Source organism: Ursus americanus, chromosome 2, assembly GCF_024610735.1.
Source record: "Ursus americanus isolate L20-20 chromosome 2, mUrsAme1.1.p, whole genome shotgun sequence".
NCBI classification, from domain to species: domain Eukaryota; kingdom Metazoa; phylum Chordata; class Mammalia; order Carnivora; family Ursidae; genus Ursus; species Ursus americanus.
In genome coordinates, this window is record NC_142128.1 from 1,831,167 (window position 1) to 1,853,172 (window position 22,006).

General features: G+C 56.2%; 1 protein-coding gene across 1 annotated transcript; it reads left to right on the plus strand.

Moving 5' to 3' along the window:
* The first annotated feature begins 1,214 nt into the window (after positions 1-1,214).
* Positions 1,215-22,006, plus strand: EIF3B (eukaryotic translation initiation factor 3 subunit B). Its single transcript, XM_045813295.2, has 19 exons — positions 1,215-1,657; positions 5,760-5,952; positions 7,618-7,737; positions 8,021-8,078; positions 8,251-8,379; positions 8,644-8,801; positions 11,413-11,544; positions 11,625-11,691; positions 12,053-12,099; positions 13,025-13,235; positions 14,452-14,524; positions 15,270-15,392; positions 16,873-16,951; positions 17,631-17,769; positions 19,440-19,565; positions 20,068-20,145; positions 20,441-20,549; positions 20,795-20,911; positions 21,563-22,006. Exons 1-18 carry the CDS (start codon positions 1,255-1,257, stop codon positions 20,896-20,898), a joined length of 2,349 nt encoding a protein of 782 aa, XP_045669251.1. The 5' UTR covers positions 1,215-1,254; the 3' UTR covers positions 20,899-20,911; positions 21,563-22,006.

Here is a 22,006-nt window from a genome sequence, read left to right on the forward strand (position 1 = left end):
GGAAACCGGTCTGCCTGCAGATGGGGAAACTGAGGCAGAGAGGCCACACAGCTGGAAGGAGGACGGTGAGGGTTCAAACCCAGTGTCAGGCAAGCCGAGAATCTTCTGCTTAAAACAAGCCCCCGTGTTGTTTCGACCGAGGGAAAATATATCTGACGTTAAATGTAGCTCTGGGGGCTCTTCCGTGCGCAGTGGAGGGGCCCGGAGCACACCGGCGCGGCTGTGTGGCCTTCCCCACAGTGCGTCTCCGGACGTCCCGCGTCCCCAAGCTGAGCCTCGGTCCCCAGTACACACCGATCCCCAACCGACCTCCCCCTTCCCACCGCCGCCAACTAGGCGCCCAACGCAACCCGGCCACACCTAAGAGCGCCGGCCCCGCCCCCGCGGCGTCAGGCCCCGCCCCCGCGGCAGCCCACCCCGCGGCGGCAGGCCCCACCCCACGGCGGCAGACCTCGCCCACCCACGTGACCCCCTCCCCAAGGCGCGCTCGAGAGTGCGAGGGCGGAGGCCTCCCGCGGGCCGAACCACGGTGCCCATCGGAATGAGGGAAGGCGGAATTACCGCCGGCGCCGTGGGCTCCGGCGTAAGTGATTCAAGCGAGTCTCCTTCATTTTGGTGTGGCGCCAGACAGGAGTCTTTCCGGCAGTGCTGGCCGTCTCTGGGCCTCCGGGAGTTCCTTTTCTATTTTGGAATCGTCCATTCTTTTGCCCAGTCAGTGGACGAGTCTAAAAGCCCACCCGAAGAGGGGGAACTTACCCCGTCAGCGACAGTATTTGGGGAAAGGCTGAGGCCGCACAACCACGCGTGTTCGCGGAGCCTGTAACTTTTCTAGGGTGTCCTGTAGAGCACTGTGTCCGTGCAGTTTCAGTTAGTAGGCCGGGCGCTCGCCCCCTCCCCGGCCTCAGCAGTGGTTTAGCCCGCGGCGCGGCGCCCGCCGGGAGAAGGCAGGGCGTGGCCGCCATGTTGGACAGAACCACCCGGCAGCACGGACGGGGGGAGCCGCGGCTCCCCGTGAGGCTGTGGACTCAGCCCTGCGAGTGTGCTGCGGGGCTCCAGGCGCGCGCGCATCATGAGCGCGTTGTCGTGGTCCTCGGTGCCCATGCTGGTGACCCCCGGCTCCCTTGGGGCGCGCTGCCAGCATCGGGGCGTAGGCGCCCCCCCTCCCCGAGCCCCGTGGGGCGACCCGCCGCACGCACATGGCCCGGCGGCAGGAGCCGCGCGGTGCGGCCTGGGAGAGTCGGCAGCGGCGGCCCCATGCAGGACGCGGAGAACGTGGCGGCGCCTGAGGCGGCCGAGCCCGGGCAGCAGCCGCAGACGGCCGCTGAGCCGCCTCCGGGGGAGGAGCCGCCGCGGTCCACGGGCCCCGGCGCGCAGGAGGCGGCGGGCGGCGAGGACGCGGAGGCTGGGCCGGAGCCCGACGTGCTGGCCAAGTCTGCCGAGCCCGCGGCCAACGGGGAGGAGAGGGCGGCCTCGGTCCCCGGCTCGTCCCCGCCGCCGCCGTCTGAGGAGCCCCCGGCCGCGGGCGAGGCCCCGGCGGAGCAGGCCGGGGACGCGGCGGCCGAGGCCCGGTCCGAGGGGGCGGGTGGGGAGGACTGCGGCGCCGATGAACCCTCCTTCAGCGACCCCGAGGACTTCGTGGACGACGTGAGCGAGGAAGGTGAGGCGACATGGGGGTGGGTGGGCGGCAGGGGCGTCCCCGCGCTGCACTTGTCGTACTGCGCGTACGGACGGCCTTCTGGGGACGTCTGGGTTTTCTTTCCTGTTTCTTTTCTCCACGATAAGGCGGGGGGTGGCGGGCAACTTGGGACAACTTGGGAGTCTCCCGTGTGAACTGGAACTAGGATTGGACGGTGGTGATGGAGGGGCAGCGCTCAAGCCGGAGCCGCGGCCGTGTGTGGCAATTAGGGTCGAGCCAAGGGGGACGCTCCACGTGTCGCACTATTTCGGGTGACAGTTCCTTGTCTGCAGGCCGGGGTGCCCCGAGTGACGAACCACACCTGTCAGAGGCCTGGGACTGACTTCGTGTGGACACCTGTTGGGCTTAGAACAGGTTGCGGCAGAGTTGGGTTCCTCTGCCCCTGCTGCACGAAAGCTTCTGCCTCCGGAGAGTTCCTTCGCAGGACTCCGGAGCTGACTGCCACATTCCTGTTTGGTTCTAAGTGTGTAGTCAGATTACTATCCTGATGTTGGCAGATGATCTTTTCAGAATTTACTGTTGCGCTGTAGTTTGCTTTACTTTCCTTTCTACCTTGATTCAGTTTACAGGTATTATGTCTGCTTTTGTCCTGAGAGCTTGTCTCCTAAGGACTTCTGTAGGTGGCTAAGCTCATTTGTTTTTGTTCGTTTATGTTTTGTGTTTAGCCATTTGAACTCTCCGGGCTCTGAGGATGTCAGTGGATTCCTCTACGTTATAGTAAAATAGTAAAGATAAACCATCAGTGAAGTTGTTCAGGCTACACCAAGAACTTAAGATGTCACATAAAGATATGTTTTTTTGAAGTATCATCTCTGATAACACTGAGACTGAGTCAGAATCAAAGAATCTCAAGTAAAACAAAAAACATAAGGAGTCAACAGCATTGTCTACTTTTAACTTAAACACAATATTGAAGAGCTAGCTGCTGTTGTCACTTTCCTTACGGTCTGTTTCATAAGAGAGCGTGGTGTGAACAGCAGGAAAAGCTGTACAGCTCAGGAACACTTGGGTCGCTGGTCCAGCCGCAGCCCCTTACCTGCGAGAAAATGTGCTCTTAGTGGTGTGGTGGGTCGCTGAGAATTTACAAGGAGGCGGTGTCACCGGGACCCCCACCACACTCTCCCGCCCTGACCAGCATTCATTTTTATTGCACCAATTTTTCTTATATTTTAAAATCTACGTTTTGAGTTGAAAGTCCATTTTGAGTCCTTGAGTGTTTTACTCTGTAGTTGGTTTTTTAAAAAGTAATTGTTTGAGCACAAGATTACTACCATGAGAATTATTCCCAGAACTGGGCTATGTGACAGTTAGGATGCTAATGTGGGCACAAGCCAGCCAGGCCGAGCGACTGCTGGGAGGGCCTCTGGGGGCCCTTGTGATCCTGATACTTTTGCAGAGTGCCCCAAAAGGCCCATGGTCGTGGGGATCTCAAGCTGAGCACATCGCTGGTGTTTTTGAGTCCGTCTGGTTGTGGTCAGTAGCCCAAGTACAGTTTGTGTTTAATGAGAACTGCCCTGTGGGGTCAGAGCGAGATGCAGAAGGTATGGATGGGTTCTTTTGAAAGTGGACCGGGTGTCAACGAAGAGCCCTCTTGAGGTGCCAGCAGCTCCAGCGTGGTCATCCTGACTCCTGATTCCGAGACGCTAGACTTGCCCACTTGCCGTGTTCCCAAAGTCATCAGTCATCCGTTTAAATTTTCAGCTGCCTTTGATGCTCAGCCAGACAAGTACATGACAAAGTTTTTTGGTTTTTTTTTTTAAGATTTTATTTTTATTTATTTGAGAGAGCAAGCAAGTGAGCAGAGGGAGAAGCAGAGACGCCCCCCCCCCCCACGTGGGACTCCATCCGAGGACCCTGAGATCACCATCTGAGCCGAAGGCAGATGCTTAACTGACTGAGCCACCCAGGCACCCCCATGACCAAAGTTCTTAGCTCAAGATGGTTTCTTTTGGGGCCTGTCAAATATTATTTATCTTTACGTTTGGTATTTAGTTTTGAGAATTGCTTCTTCCTGTTTCTCCTGGAGCCAGGTTGGGAATCCATTCGGCAAGAGTAACCAACGCTTGGGCTGGTGATGATGAAGGCAATGTGTCTCTTCATCGTGCCGTTGCTGTGTTTCCTCACTCACCGTATATGGGCACGTTCTTATAAGCTAGACACTTAGAGATTGTGGGAAGGAGTCCACAGTTTGTATAAAAGCTGAGCTTTTTATTGTAAACCTTGTAAATTCAGATCAGGCTAAACAGGCCATTTAATTGTATGGTAAGTGAGCTTTAAGAATGACCCAGGAGCTGACTCCAGCCTCTCTGGGGAAGGTGTCTCCCATCACAGCAGCGACTCTGGTTGGCCGGTTGGCCGCTTTCCTTCTTTTTGCTCATGGCTTGCTTTCAGTTTTAGCCTCTTTGAAGTTTAAGAGGCAGTTCTTTTTTTAGAGTTATGTTTTCAGTATCATTTATGAAAGTATTGAAATTAATTAGAGTTTATAGCAGGGTTTGCTTCTTGAAATTAAAAGACTTTTTTCCTTTTTGAAAGACCTTTTTAACTTTTTTTTTTTCCTTAAGATTTTATTTGACAGAGAGAGCGAGCCAGTGAGAGAGGGAACACAAGCAGGGGGAGTGGGAGAGGAAGAAGCAGGCTCCCAGCGGAGGAGCCTGAGGTGGGGCTCGATCCCAGAACGCTGGGATCACGCCCTGAGCTGAAGGCAGACGCTCAACGACTGAGCCACCCAGGTGCCCTTTTTAACTTTTTATTAGGGGAAATTTGTAGTACAAAAGTGGAGAAAATTCATCTTAACTTGTGGGAATGAAATGCAACAAGGGATATTTTCGGACATGGATCCTGTTTAGCCTGTTGAAATTCTTAAGAGTAGAGTTCAAAACTGGGAGTAGCAGTTAGGTTCCAGGACACACAGCACAGAATTAAAAGCCACCACCATCCCTCAGCTGGGCTGTATGCACTGAGGTAGCGTCATCTGACCTTGTGCTTTAATCTGTTTGAGCTCTTCATGTAGCCAGTGCTTTGTAACTTTATAGCTTTCTTAACTAGCTAACTGGGTTGAGGGTTTGTGCAGGATTGGTGTTAGAAAGATCTCCTCCGATACTCTGTGACCGAGGAAGGTCCATCTCCAGCAGCAGGCCAGGCGGCTTATTGGTGCTGTAGCCTCATGGTCCAAAGACCTCGAGGCCAGCAGTGGGCCGCAGGTCAGACTGCGGCGGGCCAGCCCCAGGTGGCACTGCATCTCCTGGACAGACTGCGCCCTGTCCGCTCCCACACCTGTGGTCCGTTCCCGGCACGCTGTTTTTCCTGGTCCCCTTTCTCTCATCCAGCCAGTCGCCTTATGGAAAGGAAGCCAACCTAAGACCTTTGAGTATTTAAGATTTGGGCTTAATGATCTTAATTTTTAAAGTAGGTGACATGAACATAATACGTATTCAGTTTTGTTTTGTTTTTACATTTTCAGTTTTTTAGTGTAGTTGTGAAAAATAATGATTCACTCCTACTACTTACTGTGTCCCAAGCACCCTGGGGGGCATTTCATGGCTTCAGGACGCTGTCCGTAGCGAGGGGCATCGCTGTTTGCCCTCAGGAGCTTGTGGATTCTGTCGTCTCCTCGCTTACAAGGTGTTGTAGAGAGCGTTGGCTTCCAGTTGTTTGTTTTGTCTTAAGCTGAGTGGGGAGAAAGTGCATGCTGGTGGGTTTGATTCAGGGCGGGTCAGAGAAGGCTCACGTTGAGCGGGTGCCGCCCTGCTTCCCTGGAGCAAGGCCCCGTCCTCTGTGTTGGCATTTTGTTATCAAGTCTTTTTAAAAATTCATTTAAAATCTTCCATTATTTTCAGGAATGAATGGACATATTGATGGACAAAGGGAACATTAAGAATTAAAATTTTCCTAACTTTTTAAGTTTAAATTTTGATTCAGTTCAGGGCCATGATTTCTTTTGTTCACAGTGAAAGCGTTTATTCATTTTTTTACTTCTTGGAAATTTGTTCAACGTGCTAAACCAACGTATCAGTGTTTTGCTTGGTCCAAAAAAAGTCATTTGTCATATCTTCCACCCGTACAGAACTGCTGGGGGACATTCTCAAGGACCGGCCCCAGGAGGCTGATGGGATCGACTCGGTGATCGTGGTCGACAACGTCCCTCAGGTGGGGCCCGACCGCCTGGAGAAGCTCAAAAATGTCATCCATAAGATCTTTTCCAAGTTTGGGAAAATCACAAATGATTTTTACCCGGAGGAGGATGGAAAGACAAAAGGGTGAGTGGTGTTGGTCCCTCACACGCAGCCGTGGTCCCTGCGGACGCCCACCGGGCGCACCTCACCTCCGGTTCTGCTCTTTGTTGATTCCCCGCCCCCAGCTGAGGGCTCCAGACAGGCAGCCGGAGATCCCTGTGGTTCTTGAATTCGGGTATTGTGGGCCAGCCGCCACAAAAGATTTCAATCTTCTGCCATCAGAGCGGTAATTGACACAAGGTGCATCCTGGATAAAGAGACCGGCAGATAGGAAGCTGGCAGTTTTCAGGAAAATTTTACATATGGTATTTTATTGGTTCTGAAATGAGCTTCCCCCCCCTCACATTTTCAATCTCTGAGATGGGGACACTTCTTACAGTCGAGGTGAAAGCTGTGTGTCACTGCTTAATTAGCAAGGTTGTCCCCTCCTGTTACCTTAACTAGCACATCTGTTAAAAATGGTACCACGAGGTACGTGTCCTACAGTTTGCTTTTTAAATTCAGCGTGAGGTTTTGTGTGTTGTAAATGTGACTCTGGTTCCTTCATTGTCGGTGCTGTGCTGTTCTCTCCTATCACGCGGCTATTCTAGGAGTTGATGTTTGGCGTTTCACAGTTAGGAACAGTCTTACCCCTTCAGGACAGGTGTGAGCTTTTCCTTGTTGGATGCTTTGAAGTGGAATTGGCTTTGCTCCATCTGCGGTCCCACGAGACAACATCACATTGTGCTCGGGTGGTTCTAACAGTTTCTGGTCGACCAGCAGAACACGAGTTCTCTCTGCTGCTCCACAAGCTCGTCGGACTTCTCTCTGTTAGAATTTCATGTGGTATCGGTCTCGGGAGAGTACAGGCAAATCGTCTTTTACAGGATAGGAATGAGAAGATGATAACATTTATGCTGTTTTAATTCAGATTTTGAATCTACCTAGGATAGCTTTTAAGAAATCTTTTTTTTTTTTTTAACTGCCGAATGCAGGTTATGCCCCTTGCATTTTCTGTCTTAGAAATCAGGTGGTGGAAGGATAATCTCTTTTTGACCAGCAAGCAGTTGCTTGTGTTGTATGTTTTGTTACAAGAAAGCATCCTCTGAAAGCCTTTATGATTTTGCTTTTTATAAAAGATTTATTTATTTGGGGGGGAGGGGCAGAGGGAGAAGGGAGAAAGAGTTCCAAGCAGACTCCGTGCTGAGTGCGTGGAGCCCGACACGGGGCTCCATCCCACGACCCCGAGGTCATGACCTGAGCCAAAACCAGGAGTTGGACGCTTAGCTGACTGCGCCATCCAGGCGCCTGTGTAATTTTCCTTTTAGTACACAGTATCAGACTACGCACGTTCTCAGATTTTTTCAGAGCTTTGTTGCCGTGCAGTATACTTGCGTGGTCTTAAAGTGCGTAACCTCATAAGTTCTGACACGTATGCTTCCGTGAAACCATTACCACGGTGAAGCTAGTAAACGTTTTGGTTTGTTAATTGTTGTCTGATTTGTGGTCATGGCATTAGGGATTTTGGATCTTCTGTCAGGATTTCGTGTGTGTTTAGGGAACCACTCTGCTGGTGACTTGACTCCGGGGATGTGGCAGTAGATGGGTCCCAGGCCTCGACGGTGCTCACAAGTCCCGTGGACGGGTCTCGGTGCGTTGAGCGCAGCCCGCCTGGTCTCCCAGTCTGCACTTGTGTGTGTCTCGTTTCAGGTACACGTTCCTGGAGTATGCATCTCCCGCCCACGCGTTGGACGCCGTGAAGAATGCTGACGGCTACAAGCTGGACAAGCAGCACACGTTCAGGGTCAACCTCTTCACGGACTTTGACAAGTAAGTTCCGTCTGGGCGAGAGCCTGGGCCTTCACCGGGCGTGGGAGGCTCCGCGCTTCTGGGGCCGCGCTGCTGGGCTTTCAGGTGGCTCTGTTCTTCAGGCATGCCGCCACGGGACTGTTCCCATCCCAGCCCCTGGCACTCCTGGCCAGTGGCAGCCCTCACCCACCCCCAAGGGGGCAAGGGGCGGCGCCGCACTGACTGTGGCCTAGAGCCCCCAGTGTCGCTGTCCCCCCTTGTCGTCGTGCTGCGTGTTGCTAATCAGTTCTTTGTTTTCCTCCAGGTATATGACTATCAGTGATGAGTGGGATATTCCAGAGAAACAACCTTTCAAAGACTTGGTACGTGGATGGGAAGGCTGGGCAGCCCCTTGGCTCGCGGGGCAAGCCCCTCAGGGGTTGCCGTTGCCAGCCTGTGTCGATCAGACCTCCGGGAGCACGAGGCAGGAATACGGCTTCTGGGATGAAAGTTGATGAGACATACTCTGTCCCTTGCCTTTGGTTCTTTTTCCAGGGAAATTTACGTTACTGGCTTGAAGAGGCGGAATGCAGAGATCAGTACAGTGTCATTTTTGAGAGTGGAGACCGTACTTCCATATTCTGGAACGATGTGAAGGATCCTGTCTCTATCGAAGAGAGAGCGGTGGGTATTCGCTGCCCGTGGGGACTTAATCTGTCTTTCTGCAGCAGGAAACTAGGTACCCGAGCATGGTTTAGTGTCATGTTCTTCCAGACTGCATCCCTGAGAACAACATCCTTTGCTCTTCTGGTTTTGAAATAAGCCATGAGACGTGAGGAGGCTTCTTGTGTTTTCTAGTTAAGAGTCTGAGGAGTCAGCTCCTTACAGAAGGAGGAGTCTTTGTGCTGGTGTTCTGTGGTCATGTTAACACCGGCTACTTTTCCGCAGAGATGGACGGAGACGTATGTGCGCTGGTCTCCCAAGGGCACCTACCTGGCCACGTTCCATCAGCGAGGCATTGCTCTCTGGGGTGGAGAGAAATTCAAACAAATCCAGAGATTCAGCCACCAGGGGGTTCAGCTCATTGACTTCTCACCTTGTGAAAGGTAAGCGGTGAGGAAAGTCAGGTGGAGTCCGTTCTTACTTTGTGCCGGCCTCTGCGTAATTGTACAACTCAGATTTTGCAGTAATTTCAAACCTGATGGAAGTATTGCAGGAGGCGTAGAGGGAGCTCGTGTGTACTCTTTACCCGTGTTCCCCACTTACTAGCACTTTGTGGGGTTCGCTTTATCGTTTCTCCGCTCAGACACACGTGACTTTGTCCTAAGCTGTTGGGCGTAAGTGGAAGCATCGAGTCCCTGTCAGCCCGTGTGCATTTCTAGGGACAGGGAAAGCCCTTCGCCTGTCCACGGTGCCGCCCCGACTGCAGTGTCTGTCTGCTACTTCTTAAGTACCACCGTGTTCCCACATTTCATTCGGTCCAGTAATGGCCTTTGTAAAACTTCCGTCCCCTCAGTTCTGGATCTAGTCCAGGCTTGTGTCTTGCATCTAATGTCATTGTGAATGGCGTTTCCTCATGCGTGAGGCCACAAAGGTTTGTGGGAGCAGGTGCAGGACCAGGAGCTTGAAAGAGCACTTCCAGGGCCAGGCAGGGTCTTCCTGACCGCTCACGATGGCTTCAGAGCCTGACACGCCTCCTGCACCGCTCACGGCTGTCCCCGGGCCTTCCCTGTCGTGTTTCAGCCTCCTACCATTTGGTCTGCCTGCATCGTGGGCTTGTGACGGCCCCTCACGTCCCCAGGCTCCTGAGACGTGGCTCTCCTGCACCTGCTCTGCTTTTGAGTTTTTTGGTATAAAATTTTTCTAACGCTGGGAAAACTAGAGAGAGGACTTCAGTAACGTTTATATGCTAAGTATCTAGTTTTAATGGTTTTTCATTTTGCTGTATTTGTTTCAAAACGGTTTAGGGCGGGGCCGCCTGGGTGGCTCAGTCGGTGAAGCATCTGCCTTCAGCTCAGGGATCCAGCCCTGCGTCGGGCTCCCTGCTCAGTGGAGAGTCTGCTTCTCTCTCTGCCTCTGTTCCTCCTCACTGCTGTCTTCCCTTCTCTCTCTTTCTCTCAAATAAATAAGTAAAATCTTAAAAAAAAAAACCCCACAAAAAAGTGTTTTGGGCATTTTGAACTAGTGCTGGGTTCCTCTAGGAAATAGGCATCGGTCCAAGTGAAGGTGTTCCTTCTCTGTGGTTATGATTCTTTTCTCCCGCCCGGCAGTCCTGACCAGTTCCCTCAGTGTCTTTTAATGTCCATGCGCACTCAGGTTCCCCAGCTGTCCTGCAGTCGGCATCATTGGTGGCTAGTGTTCAAAGCTGGGTCCGGCCCTACCTAGCGCTCGAGTGTGCGGTCCACCTGTCGCCCTGTGCGCCGGCCCTTCCTGTGTGGTGCTTTGGTGGTGGCTTGTGAGGAAGACAGGGCTGGGGCGGCGGGCGGGGTGGGGGGGCGTCCGGTCCTTCCTCAGGGCATCACGTAACTGGTTCCTTCCATCTTTGTGTTTCCGTAAACCGCGAGTTCTATGTGATGGGCTTTTCCTACTTTTGATAAAGTCGTTTTTCTGGTGTGTGTTCCTGGAGGACTCACGAATTCACAAGCACTTGGCATCTGCTTGGTACAGACGCTTGAGCCGCTTCTTCCAGCAGCCGCGTGTGAAAGCCCGGTGTGCGTGGAGGCTCCTGAACTCTGTGCACAGATGGCATGTGGGGGGGGGGCAGTCCGGCTGGCGGGTGGTGCGTGGCTGTCATTTGCGTGTGTCGACCTCTGTCTGCTCACGGTTGGCACCTGGGCCGTCTTACTCATCCTCGTGTCCCCGCTGTCCGCAAGGTGCCTACCACGGGAAACCCTTGCATGTGCGTGAGGCGGCGAGTGCTTGCTTCATGCTGCAAGTTAGTGTGCAGAGTCTGTTTTTCAGATAAGCGCTGGATCAAGCAGTTTCTGTCGTTCAGCGTGGCGACATCAAGTTCACGCGGGCGGACAGGATAGGTCTCTAGAGGGAACTTGGTAACTTGTGCGGGGGTGACGCCGGCCCTCATTGTCAATCAGCGCATCTGATGATTAGGGGGCACCTCGAGTTTGCGTCTGCCTCTCCTGCCTCCGGTTCTGAGAGGACAGCCTGGCTCAGGTGGTAGCGCTCCGTGTTAGCAAAGTGAGCGGGTGCCCTGGGTGTGGACGAGCCAGCGTTGTGTGAGCGAGAAGGCCCTGGCACAGAGCTTGGGCTAGATAGAAGTATGCTGGCTTTTGAAACCACGGGGCTATTCTGTTCCCTTTCTCCTCTACCTAAACGTCCGTGACCATCAAGTAGGAGAGTGGCACCGCGCTCCTAGAGCGTACACGCAGACTTCGGCTTGGAGCCTGTTGGGTCTTCCAGCATCCTGATTTGTGGAGACCCTTTAAGGGGGGACCCCGTGGAATGCCCTGGTGCCGCGGAGGTGGTGCGCTCTGTGGTCGGAGCGGGTTCTGGTGTGAGAGCCTTCCTGGAAGCCGGGGTTTGGAGGCCGTGCTGGCTGCCAGAGTCCTGCTTGTTCTGCCAGCCCCGCTGGGCCTGGCGCAGCCTGGAGCGGAGGCTCGGTGGGTGCATGAGCTCACCTTGTCCTCACACAACACGGCGCTCGGGGAAGAGAAGCTGGGGCAGTGGACAGGATTATCAACAGCATCCCCTCTGTGACAGATATCTGGTGACATTCAGCCCCCTGATGGACACTCAGGATGACCCTCAAGCCATCATCATCTGGGACATCCTGACTGGACAGAAGAAGAGGGGTTTTCACTGCGAAAGCTCAGCCCATTGGCCTATCTTTAAGTGAGTAAGCCACAGTGGCCCACAGCGCACTTGTGGGAGCCTTTCTCCTGACAGAGCCTGGCACTTGTCTTCTTTCTCAGGTGGAGCCACGATGGTAAATTCTTTGCCAGAATGACACTCGATACTCTTAGCATCTATGAAACTCCCGTAAGTGACATGGTTTCCTGAGTGGTGGCCTCACCCGTGGGAGCTGCTGGGGGCGCAGTGCTTCCCTTGTCTCGTGGGCGAGGGGAAGGGAAGAGCAGCGTCCTGTGTGCAGAACAAGGGGAGCTCCGGCCCCAGATATGCTTGTGCTGCTGCCGGTGGTCCGGGACGGGAGGAAACAGAAGGGGCTTTGGAGATGGGTACTTTGCTGCTGCGGGTGAACTATTTCCTTGCTGTGTGTCCCCCGCTAGGCTTACTTGCTGGGCTCATTCTAGAAGCTCTTCTTTCCTTTTTGTGAAAACGTGGGTGTGTTATGGAGACAGTGGCATGATTTAACTCCGTTGTAACCCGTGTTTTTCTGTAGTCTATGGGCCTGTTGGACAAGAAGAGCTTGAAGATCTCCGGCATAAAGTAAGTGAGTGTTCTTACAGGCGGGCGGTAGGAGCTGGCACCCCCTCTTCTAGCACTTGGCTCTTCTGCAGCTGTCCTAACTGTAGCCACAAGGGTGCCACGGCAGGCCCAGGCCCGCCACCGCCGGCCTGCTTGTCGGCACACCGCAGCTCTGCCGGCCTCATGGCCCGCGTTTCCCTCTGTGTAGACCCATCGTGAGGCCACAGGCTCTGTTTTGTGTCCTGCTCCTGCCTTGGGACCAGAGACCCGGGCTGCCGTCTTTGGGGAAGGTGGGGGGCGGAGGTTGAAGGACTCCACTTAGTTGAGAGGCTTCTGTGAGCTCCGCTGACCGAACAGGGGCCTCAGGTGGCCTTTGGTGAATGGCCCGAGGCAGGCACACTTGGCTTTCGTGCCGTCTCGAGGGTGGCCTGTCTCTGTAGAGAGGTGCCAGCCGTGCGGGGACACGAATGGTTCTAACTCCTTTTGCATCGAGTTCTCGGGCACAAGGGTGGCTCACGATACAAACTAAACCAGGAATTGGTTCTCCGGCACCGTCACAGTAAAGGTAGTTTTCGTGGTTCGTGAGGGTGCCTGGCCTCTGGGTAACTGCACGGCCCAGGGCGTTGTCCTCGCGCCCTCTGAGGTGTGCTCTCCCCTCTAGTGTCGTAGAGAGTATCGGGCATCCGCCAGGGTCCAGCAGCCACAGGGTGTGGTGGGGGGGAGCCCCACCACCTCCCCTCGCTGGCAGAGTGAGCGCACTGATGCTCCAGGTGGTGGGGGAGCAGACGGGCGGCCACCAGCTCTCAGGGAGGCTGGCTGCTGCCCTGTGGTGTGAAGTGCCACGTCGTGCTGCTTTCCGGCAGGTGAGCCCATTCTCCGCTGCGCTCCCTTCCTGGCAGCGTCTTAGCCAGTCCTTGGCTGACGCTCTGTTCTCTCTGTTCTGCAGGGACTTCTCGTGGTCTCCTGGCGGTAACATCATCGCCTTTTGGGTGCCTGAGGACAAAGATATCCCGGCCAGGGTGACCCTGATGCAACTGCCCACCAGACAAGAGATCAGGGTTAGGAATCTGTTCAACGTGGTGGACTGCAAGCTACATTGGCAGAAAAACGGGGATTACTTGTGTGTTAAAGTGGATAGGACCCCCAAAGGGACCCAGGTGAGTGGATGCCCCCGAGCAGAGGCCCCTCCTTCCAGCTCCAGACCCACCCCCAGTTTGAAGGTGTTAGCAGATTATTTGTTCGAGTTTGTGGGTCATCTTCAGACCCGCTGCTTATCGAAAGTGGGTAGCTGGCCTGTCCTAGCTGGAGCTCGTCACCTTCTGGCCGAGGAGTGGGTGATCCATTCACAAGGTTGCGAGGATGGGTCCAGGCATCCGCCTGTCTTCTCACGGAGGGTGAAAACAAAAGGGTTTTTCTCTTAACTTCCTGTTTAAGCACAAAGAGGAGCCTGCTGGACACAGTTCTGCACCCATGTTGTTTTTGTTTGTTTGCATGATTTCATATTCTACTTATCAAATTGCATGATCTGCTCCTTCTCGTGGAAGTATTCCTCCTCCCTGAGCAAAAGAGACCGTTGAGACGGAGTTCCCATGCCATAGCACGCGGCCTGCAGAGTGCACAGTTCAGTGGCTTTTCGGTCCATTCACAGACCTGTGTGGCCCTCGCCATGATCTTAACTCGAGAGTGTTTTCATCACCCAAAAAGAGCAAGTCCACACCCGTCAGCACTGCAGTGCCCCACTGCCCCGGGCTCCCGACACCCGCTCCTGCACCTCCTCTCTCTCTGTGGGTTCGTCTGTCCGGGACACTTGGTGGCATACAGCGTGTGGCCTATGGTGGCTGGCTCCCCTCACTGAGCACGTTTTCAGGGCTCACCCAGGCCGTGGCAGGTGTCTGCACCTTGTTCTGGGTCAGGGCTGAGTCGTGCTCTACTGGGTGGCTGCGCCCGTCCGCGTCCACTCGCCTTCGGGTGGACCTGCGTGTCATTTCCACCCTGGGCTGTCCGGGACGATGCAGCAGCCTGGTTTCTGTTAAACGTCCGGAAGGTCGCTGCAGGGTGTTCCCCTCCCCGTTGCTGGGCCTCGAGGGCACTGCGGATGGGCAGACAAGCTGCAGTGTGTAGCCCTGAGCTTCTGTGCAGGAGTGTGGAGGGAGGGCGGGGGGGGGGGGGCCCGCTGTCCTGCACAGAGACAGCACCCGGAGGCGCCTGTGGCGGTGGAGCCTGCCGGGTTGAATTGCGTCATTAGACGCGGTCCCGTCTTCAGGAACCGCGTACACATTCTCCTCCGCCTCCGTCCTGTTACGTTGTCCTTGCGGTGAGTTTCTTCGTGCTTTCAGCTCTTTGTTTCACCCCCTTGTTTTCTCTCCTGAACAGGGTGTTGTCACAAATTTTGAAATTTTCCGAATGAGGGAAAAACAGGTACCTGTCGACGTGGTGGAAATGAAAGGCAAGTTCCGCGTGGTTTTTTGTGGTTGGCGGTCCCCATGTGAGGCCTGTTCGGCCGGGTGCCCCACGCTCCCCACCTGAGCAGGTGGCCACGGCCCTGACCGCGTACTGTCTGCCTCCCGGGCTGCCATGTGGCTCGCCCGCTCCCTCTTCACATGCCTGCACGGCAGAGGAGCAAGGGTCCCCGCCGGTTTCCCGCTGTGAGGGCGCACAGGGAACAGGTTTTCCTGACGCTCGCAGTGACCGGCAACAGAAGGGCTTTTCATGTGACAGACGGGTTCTCGGGTGAGGAGAGCTTTATTCTGGGCCTACAGCCACGCAGGCGCTCGCTGCTCCCTCGAGGTGGGAATGGAGCCTGTGTTGCTGGTTGAGTTTTCTATCTTAGTTTGTGTTCTGGTTTGCAGGGGAGAGGAGGACAGAGAGGAGCGGGAGCACAGAGTGAGAGAGGGTACAGCCTGGCCGCCCTGTGCTCTTATATCCTGGGGGCCATGGAGTCCTGTATCGGTGGCGGGCACCAGCCAGTGGAGCACGTTTACATGGCATTCCTGCCGGGCCGGGGTGGTCTCATCCAGCTCCCCGCACCCTTGTTCCTAGGCTCGCTGTGTGGTCTTTTTAACAAACTTAAGAATTTGGGGCGTTTCCTCTCGTTGAGTAGTGAAGGCTGTGCAGGAATGTTGTTTGATCAGGAACACTATTTCATTAAACGACCAAGAGAACAAGGAACTTACTCTTTTTCTTGATTGCAGAAACCATCATAGCCTTTGCCTGGGAGCCAAATGGGAGTAAGTTTGCTGTGCTGCACGGGGAGGCTCCTCGGATATCCGTTTCCTTCTACCACGTGAAGAACAACGGGAAGATTGAGCTTATCAGTAAGTAGCCTTGCCCTGTTGACAGGCACCCGGGAGGGAGGATGGACGGACAGGCAGACGGGCCCTCTGGAGGGTTGCTCCACATGCGTATTCCACTGGCTGGGAGCTGCTGCTCAGGCCGTCCCACAGCCGAGAGGGCCCCGTGGCTCTAGCTTTCCTCGTGGTAGCCGTGGGCTGTGGTCCCTCTGTGAGCTCCCACTGGGCCCTTCAGGAGGGGCTCTGAGTGGATGTGCTCTCCCTCTCGTGGCCACAGCTATTGTCTCTGGGCTGGGGGCCCCCCGTGCCTGCTATGCTCTGCTCCTGCAAGGGGCCCCCCCTCGTTCCCTGGCCTCCCTTGGCGACCTGCTCCTGCCCGCAGCAGGCTCCTCTGGGTCGTCCTGTGTCGTTAGCACAGAGCTCAGGGTGCAGTAGGTCCTCGTGCACACTGTGGGGTGAATGCTTGCTTGCTGCGTCATGTGGGGACGGTGGCAACGGACATAGGCCATGTGTCCCTGTACCCGGCGGCTCGGGTGCTGAGCTTGACCCAAGAGAATGCCACGAGCTCCGCTTTTATCTCCTGAGCTCAGCGGTGTTTGCGGGAGACAGGCTGTTACAAAGCCGACTGCACTATTAATTCCCTGCGACGGAGGAGGAAGGAGGGGCTGTTCTAGGCTGCCAGAAGGTTGGCACCATCTGTGGTTAGAAAGCAGGTTTGTAAACAGCCAGCGTAGAAGCACCTTCCACCCGTGAAGGGTTGCCCACCTTGGAAGGATGACTGCGTGTGTCCTGCTGACACATCCGTAGTTGTTCAGGGACATCTTAACGGTTTTTGTCCCACCTTCATCTTGGTCTGAGAATCCTGCCCGGCAGGCGGTGCCACCTTTCCAAATCTCCCTGTCCGTGCCATCCGCTGCAGGCCCAGGTCAGGCTTGGGGGGTTCACTTTGTGCCCTTGACTGGGGACCCAAGGGTGAAGCCTGATCGCTAACTGTCCGCCCTCCGGGGGCCCTGCGGGATCCTCGTAGGATGGAGGCAGTCTGCGTGTTGTGAGAGATGGTGGCTTTCACGTGTTTTTATAACCACGGTGTATGAAAAAGGTGTTTGAGTCCTTAGAAGAATGGATCTTGGGCTTTTTAAAAGGGTCACGCGTCTGCACTTGGTGGGGGTGTGCGTTCCTCACCCTCGTGTGGAGACCCCGCGACCGTGTTTACGGTGAGTCCTCCCTGTGATTTCCCTGGGAAGTAAATTGTTCTGGATATGAACGGTTCCTGCAAACGGTAACGTGGTTTCAGAATGTCTCCTCTCTCTTTTCTTGAAGCGTAGGTCGTGACTTACAAGTGCACTCAGCCCGGGGGTTTTCCACAATTGTCCTTGTGGACCGCAGGCCGGTGTGGGTACTGTGAGGACACACACCCGCAGGGCAGCGTGAGCCCGCCGCCCGTCTTAGCCGAACCCTGCCTCCGCGCCTTCACAGAGACTTAACAGACGCTCTTTGTTTTCAGAAATGTTTGATAAGCAGCAGGCCAATACCATCTTCTGGAGCCCCCAGGGACAGTTCGTCGTGTTGGCTGGTCTGAGGAGGTGGGTTTCTGCCGCCTGCTGCTGTACTGAGCACCACTGTGGGGACCCTGACCTGGGGCCCTGCGGGTCATGGCAGCTCCTCGACACCGTGATGGGGTGTCCTTGCGTGAAAGGACTGTCCCCCTTTTTTTGGTGGTTGGGAATTTATCGTGTTTCCATCTTGCCCAGACTTGGGCTGGAAGCAGTCCCTCGCGAGTGTTTTCAGTCTGTGCCCTGGCAGACGAGTGAGTGTTGTGCTTTCCTCGGGGTTGAGCAAGACCTCTTCCTGGCAGAGCCGTGAGCCTGGCGTGAGACCCCCGTCTTGTGGGAAGGCCGTTGGGGGAGACGGCCGCGAGCCGGTCTCTGCGGCGTGACCAGGAGCGTGGCCGTGTTCACCCTCCTGTTCCCCCCGCTGCCCCAGCCGCGCGTGGGAGCGTGAAGAGCCTGTGTCTGGCTGCGCGTTAGCAGAACGCACAGTCGCCCCCTTTCCTGACCTCACCGGGGACGCTTAACAGTGTTTGTAGAGGTTCTGCCTCGTCTGGCACGCTCCCCACGGCTCTGTTCCCGGCACCCTCAGAAGGTAGAGGGCTCCGATCACGCCGTCCTTGACGGCGAGGCTCCGGCTCCGCATCTGCCCTGGAGCCTCTAAGGCACAGGCCGCCAGGAGGGTGTGCGCGCTGACTCTGCTCTGTCTCCCCAGTATGAACGGCGCCTTGGCTTTCGTTGACACCTCGGACTGTACGGTCATGAACATTGCAGAGCACTACATGGCCTCCGACGTGGAGTGGGACCCCACTGGGCGCTACGTTGTCACCTCTGTGTCCTGGTGGAGCCACAAGGTACGGGGCCCCATGTACCTTGGATGCGGTGTGGGATCTGGCTGTGCCGGGCCTGGCGTCCCCAACTCCCCTCCCGGGTCTCTGTGGGGTGGGCACCGGTAGTCGCTCGTCGCTGCCCTGCCCGGCTGCCCCAGAAAGCTCTTCAGTAGCGCCCCTGAGTCAGCCAGATTTTCCGTGAGTCGGTTGGCATTCCTTGATTTCTCTTTCCTGAGTCGGACCGCGTCATAGGCCGGCTTCAGCCTGAGTCCAGGCCTCCTTCCTCTGGTGTAGGAGCCGGGGAGCTTTCTAGGTTGTAGTTTCTCCCGGCAGCTGAAAGCTCACCTGCCCTGGCCTCTGTGGCTCAGAGGCAGGGGGAGGTCGTGCCGTGCTGTATACACGCTTTCCCAGCATGATTATTTTACCGTCAAGAAGTTCTTGGTGTGGACCACCTTTATCTGGAGCCCAGCTCGCTGGGCCCTCTGTGGCGGCCTTTGCTCGTGTGGCACGACCATGCGTGGCCCATGTGTGCGCCTCCCCTGCCCGGAACGTGGTTCCTATGCACGTGGTGCTTCTGCCTCGGGGTGCCGCTCACCGGCCGTGCTCTGTTTTCCCAGTGCTCGGGGGCACGACGGCCCCTCAGCTGTTAGCAGTTTCTTTCTTCCTTTTTCTGCGGGAGCGCAGTGTCATATGGGCAAGGGCCTTTTCTCTGGCCCTCCCTGGCACGTGGTCCTTGTTTAGTCGGGTTGGCTGGGTGAATGCGTGGCACACGGGAGCCACCGGAGAGAGGACTGCATGCCCAAGGGTCTGGGACTCTCCGAAAGGACGTGAAAATGCGTGTGTGTACACATTTCTTCAGTCTCAAACATCCATAACTTGAAAAATGAAAGAAATGCCATACTCCAGAAGTGCGAGAGGCCGTGTGCAAAGCTGGTTCCTTGTGGCATGCGTGTGCGGGCGTGTCTGCCGCGGTGTTGCCACGCTCAGTGCTCCCGGGCTGTTGGTGAGCTCTGGCGAGCCTTTCTTTCATGTTTAGTCTTTCTTGCTGTTGGAGGTGCTGAGACTTGAACCAGCTCGTGCACGTATGCAGAGCCTAAGATACCAAGTTAGGGCGGTTCTGTGTAACAAAGCACGAATGTGCAGGAGTTCAGACTCCACAGATGTCACTGAACACAGTGTCTTGAGAATAGTCTCTGTATTGGGACCTGCGCATGGACCATGCCCAAGTGTGTTTACACATGTTCAAGTGCCGTCTGGTGCTGAAATCCTCTAGACCGTGGGCCGGCGTCAAATGCTGCATGCTCCCGAAGTGCTGGAGTGCCGCAAGATTGCACCGGAACCGCTCCCCTTGTCGGGACAGACGGCGGCCGGGCAAGGCAGTGGTCTCATGGCGTAGTTAGTGGTGCCGAGGCAGGAGCACCCCGTTGCAGGCCGGTGGAGCGGCCGTGCCGTGGGAGCCCATCTGGGCTGCTGCACGTCACCTCTTGTCGGGTTTATGGACCGCATCCCCCTGCCGCGTGCAGGCACAGCGCACTGTGGTCTCCCAGGTGCCGACAGTGCGGCCACGTGTGGGCGCTCGGCGCGCGTGGCTGAGGCCTGGGGTGTGCTGGGCTCTGGGAGGGTTCAGGTCCCAGGAGCCCACGTCCTGCCGGGGCTCTTGGCAGTGAGAGCGCCTGGGCCTCTGCCTCTCGCAGGTGGACAACGCGTACTGGCTGTGGACTTTCCAAGGTCGCCTTCTGCAGAAGAACAACAAGGACCGCTTCTGTCAGCTGCTGTGGAGACCGCGGCCTCCCACACTCCTGAGCCAGGATCAGATCAAGGTCTGGGGCCCCCGGGGCCGGGGGAACGCGGACGCCCTCGTGGCGCTCACAGAAGAGACCTCTCTGTGCTGTTCTGGGTGCTCTCACCTGAGCAGCGGAAACGGGTTGTTTGGGGTCCCGTTTGAAGAGATGCGAGAGCACTGGAGAGACCACGGGGAGGAATGGTTTCAGGATCGTGAACGTGGGTTTGCAGGTTGTGCCGGCCGTGGCTGTGCCCTTCTAGGACGCTTGCACGGAGCCGAGGGCATGTAAGCCATGCAGGCGGTGCTGGGAGAGGGTGTCCGCCTGTGCACAGTCACGGTGAAGTGCAGCATCAGGGCCAAGCTCGCGGGACGTGGCTCCCGGGAGAGGCGGGTGCTAGCTGCCATGAAACTTGCGGGACAGCCTGGCACGTGCTCGTGGGCAGCCACGTGCTCACAATGCTGAGGAGTTGCACGTTGGCAACTGTGAAGATGCTTTGAACGTTTAAATCCTGAGTGGTTTGTCTTTGTCTTTATTTCAGCAAATTAAAAAGGATCTGAAGAAATACTCTAAGATCTTTGAGCAGAAGGATCGTCTGAGCCAATCCAAAGCCTCAAAGGTCAGCCTGCTCCCGGGACTGAGGGAAGGGCCGGCGTCAGGCCTGGGGGGATGGCAGCGTCTGCAGCGGGCATGCGCTATGCTGCCCCCGTGCGCACATCTCCGGGTGGCTGGCCATCCAGATGCCGGAGGGGTTGCCCCGAGTGAGGGGAAGGAGGAGGAGAGCACATCTCTCTATTCCCGTCTCGAGAGCCTCTCTAAATAGAGGAGTCCTCACGGTACCCAGTGCGGTGGGCATTACTGCCGGCCTAACCTGCATCTGTCAGCCCCGTGACCTCCCCCAACTCCACGCACAGGAACTGGTGGAGAGAAGACGCACCATGATGGAAGATTTCCGAAAATACCGGAAAATGGCCCAAGAACTCTACATGGAGCAGAAGAGCGAACGTCTGGAGTTGCGAGGAGGTAATTTAGCTGAAGACACGTGTTTCAGAGTGTGTGTCTACAGAGACGTTTCTCTGTCCTGTCGTGGGAGTTTTCAAGTTAAGTGTCCAGTGTTGCAAAGATCCTTAAATTGTTGAGGAACCGAGTTTCCCATGGTCGTCTGCAGGGGACCTTGCTGTGTTCACCCCAGGCTCTGGGCTGATGCGGGTGTGCGGGTGCACGTGTGTGGGTATCCACGCCGTGTCACCCTCCTCCCCCACTCGCAGGTGTGGACACGGATGAGCTGGACAGCAACGTGGAGGATTGGGAGGAGGAGACCATCGAGTTCTTCGTCACCGAGGAGATCATCCCCTTGGGAAATCAGGAGTGACCCTAGCACTGTGGTAAGATCTCTTTAGATGGGGACGAGTAGGACCCTGACGTGTTGTGTTGTCCCTCGAGTGAGGAAGTTCCCAGGTTCACGTCCTTGGGGTCAGTGTGGCCCTCGTGCGGGAGCTGCAGAGGGCCCGGTGCACATCCCGGCTGTCAGAGCTGGAGCTCTTCCTCTGAGAGCGCCGGGGCCTTGAGCCCCAGATTGAGGGCAGGGCGCCTTGTGAGCATGGTCTGGTTGTGGATAAGACACGGGGCTGGGGAGGGGGAAGGAGGCCGGCTGCGGACAGTCTCTGGTGTCTGGCCGAGAGAAGGCCTCTTGGACTGCCCAGGAGCCTTCAGGACCCGGTCAGTCGGGTGAGGCGGGGCACTCCCGCTTCCTCGGTAAGCATGCGAGGACCCAGAGTCACGCGCACGGGGTGGCTTGCAGGGGAGCGTGGCAGCTCAGGCGCGGCTCTTGGCTGTGGCGGCTGCTCCCCCGGGCCGTCTGCTCCTGCTCGTCTCCGGCATCAGGTTGAAGTGGACCTTGGGGATCCCTTCCAAAGGCCTTCTGAGACGGTGTGGTCGGTGGCCGCCCGCCTGGGCGCGCGTCAGGGGTCGCTGTTGCTAACGTGCCTCTTGTCAAGGCTTGGAGCAGAGAGTGAAGCCCTGCTCCCTTCTTGCAGCGTCCCTGCGTCGTGTGCTGGAACCAGGCCGTCCTTCTGCAGGAAGCCTGCACGATGCCTGAATTCTCATCTGTGCTATCTCTCGCTCTAGACTGTGCGTCCGGATTCCCCCATCGCCACACGTTTCTGTGCCTTTGACCCCTGGTCTCCACCACGGGGGAGGAGCGAAGGCACTACTTTCAATTTTTTCTTGTTTGGAGTTTTTAAAATCACGCCACCAGTGTTCACACTCGTGCACTGCCGCGGTGGCCCCTCACATCCTCCTGAGGGGCCCAGCCTAGCGGTCTCTCCTCAAGGACTCGTCCTGCCCCGTGCGCGGGCCGGCGTGGCAGTGTCCCGGGCGCCGCAGGGAAGCTACACACCGCGGTGTCCTGGTGTCGTTCACATTGTGCTGGCTTCTCCCAATGGGCTGAGCGTGGAAATAAAAGCAAACCTGTACGAAAA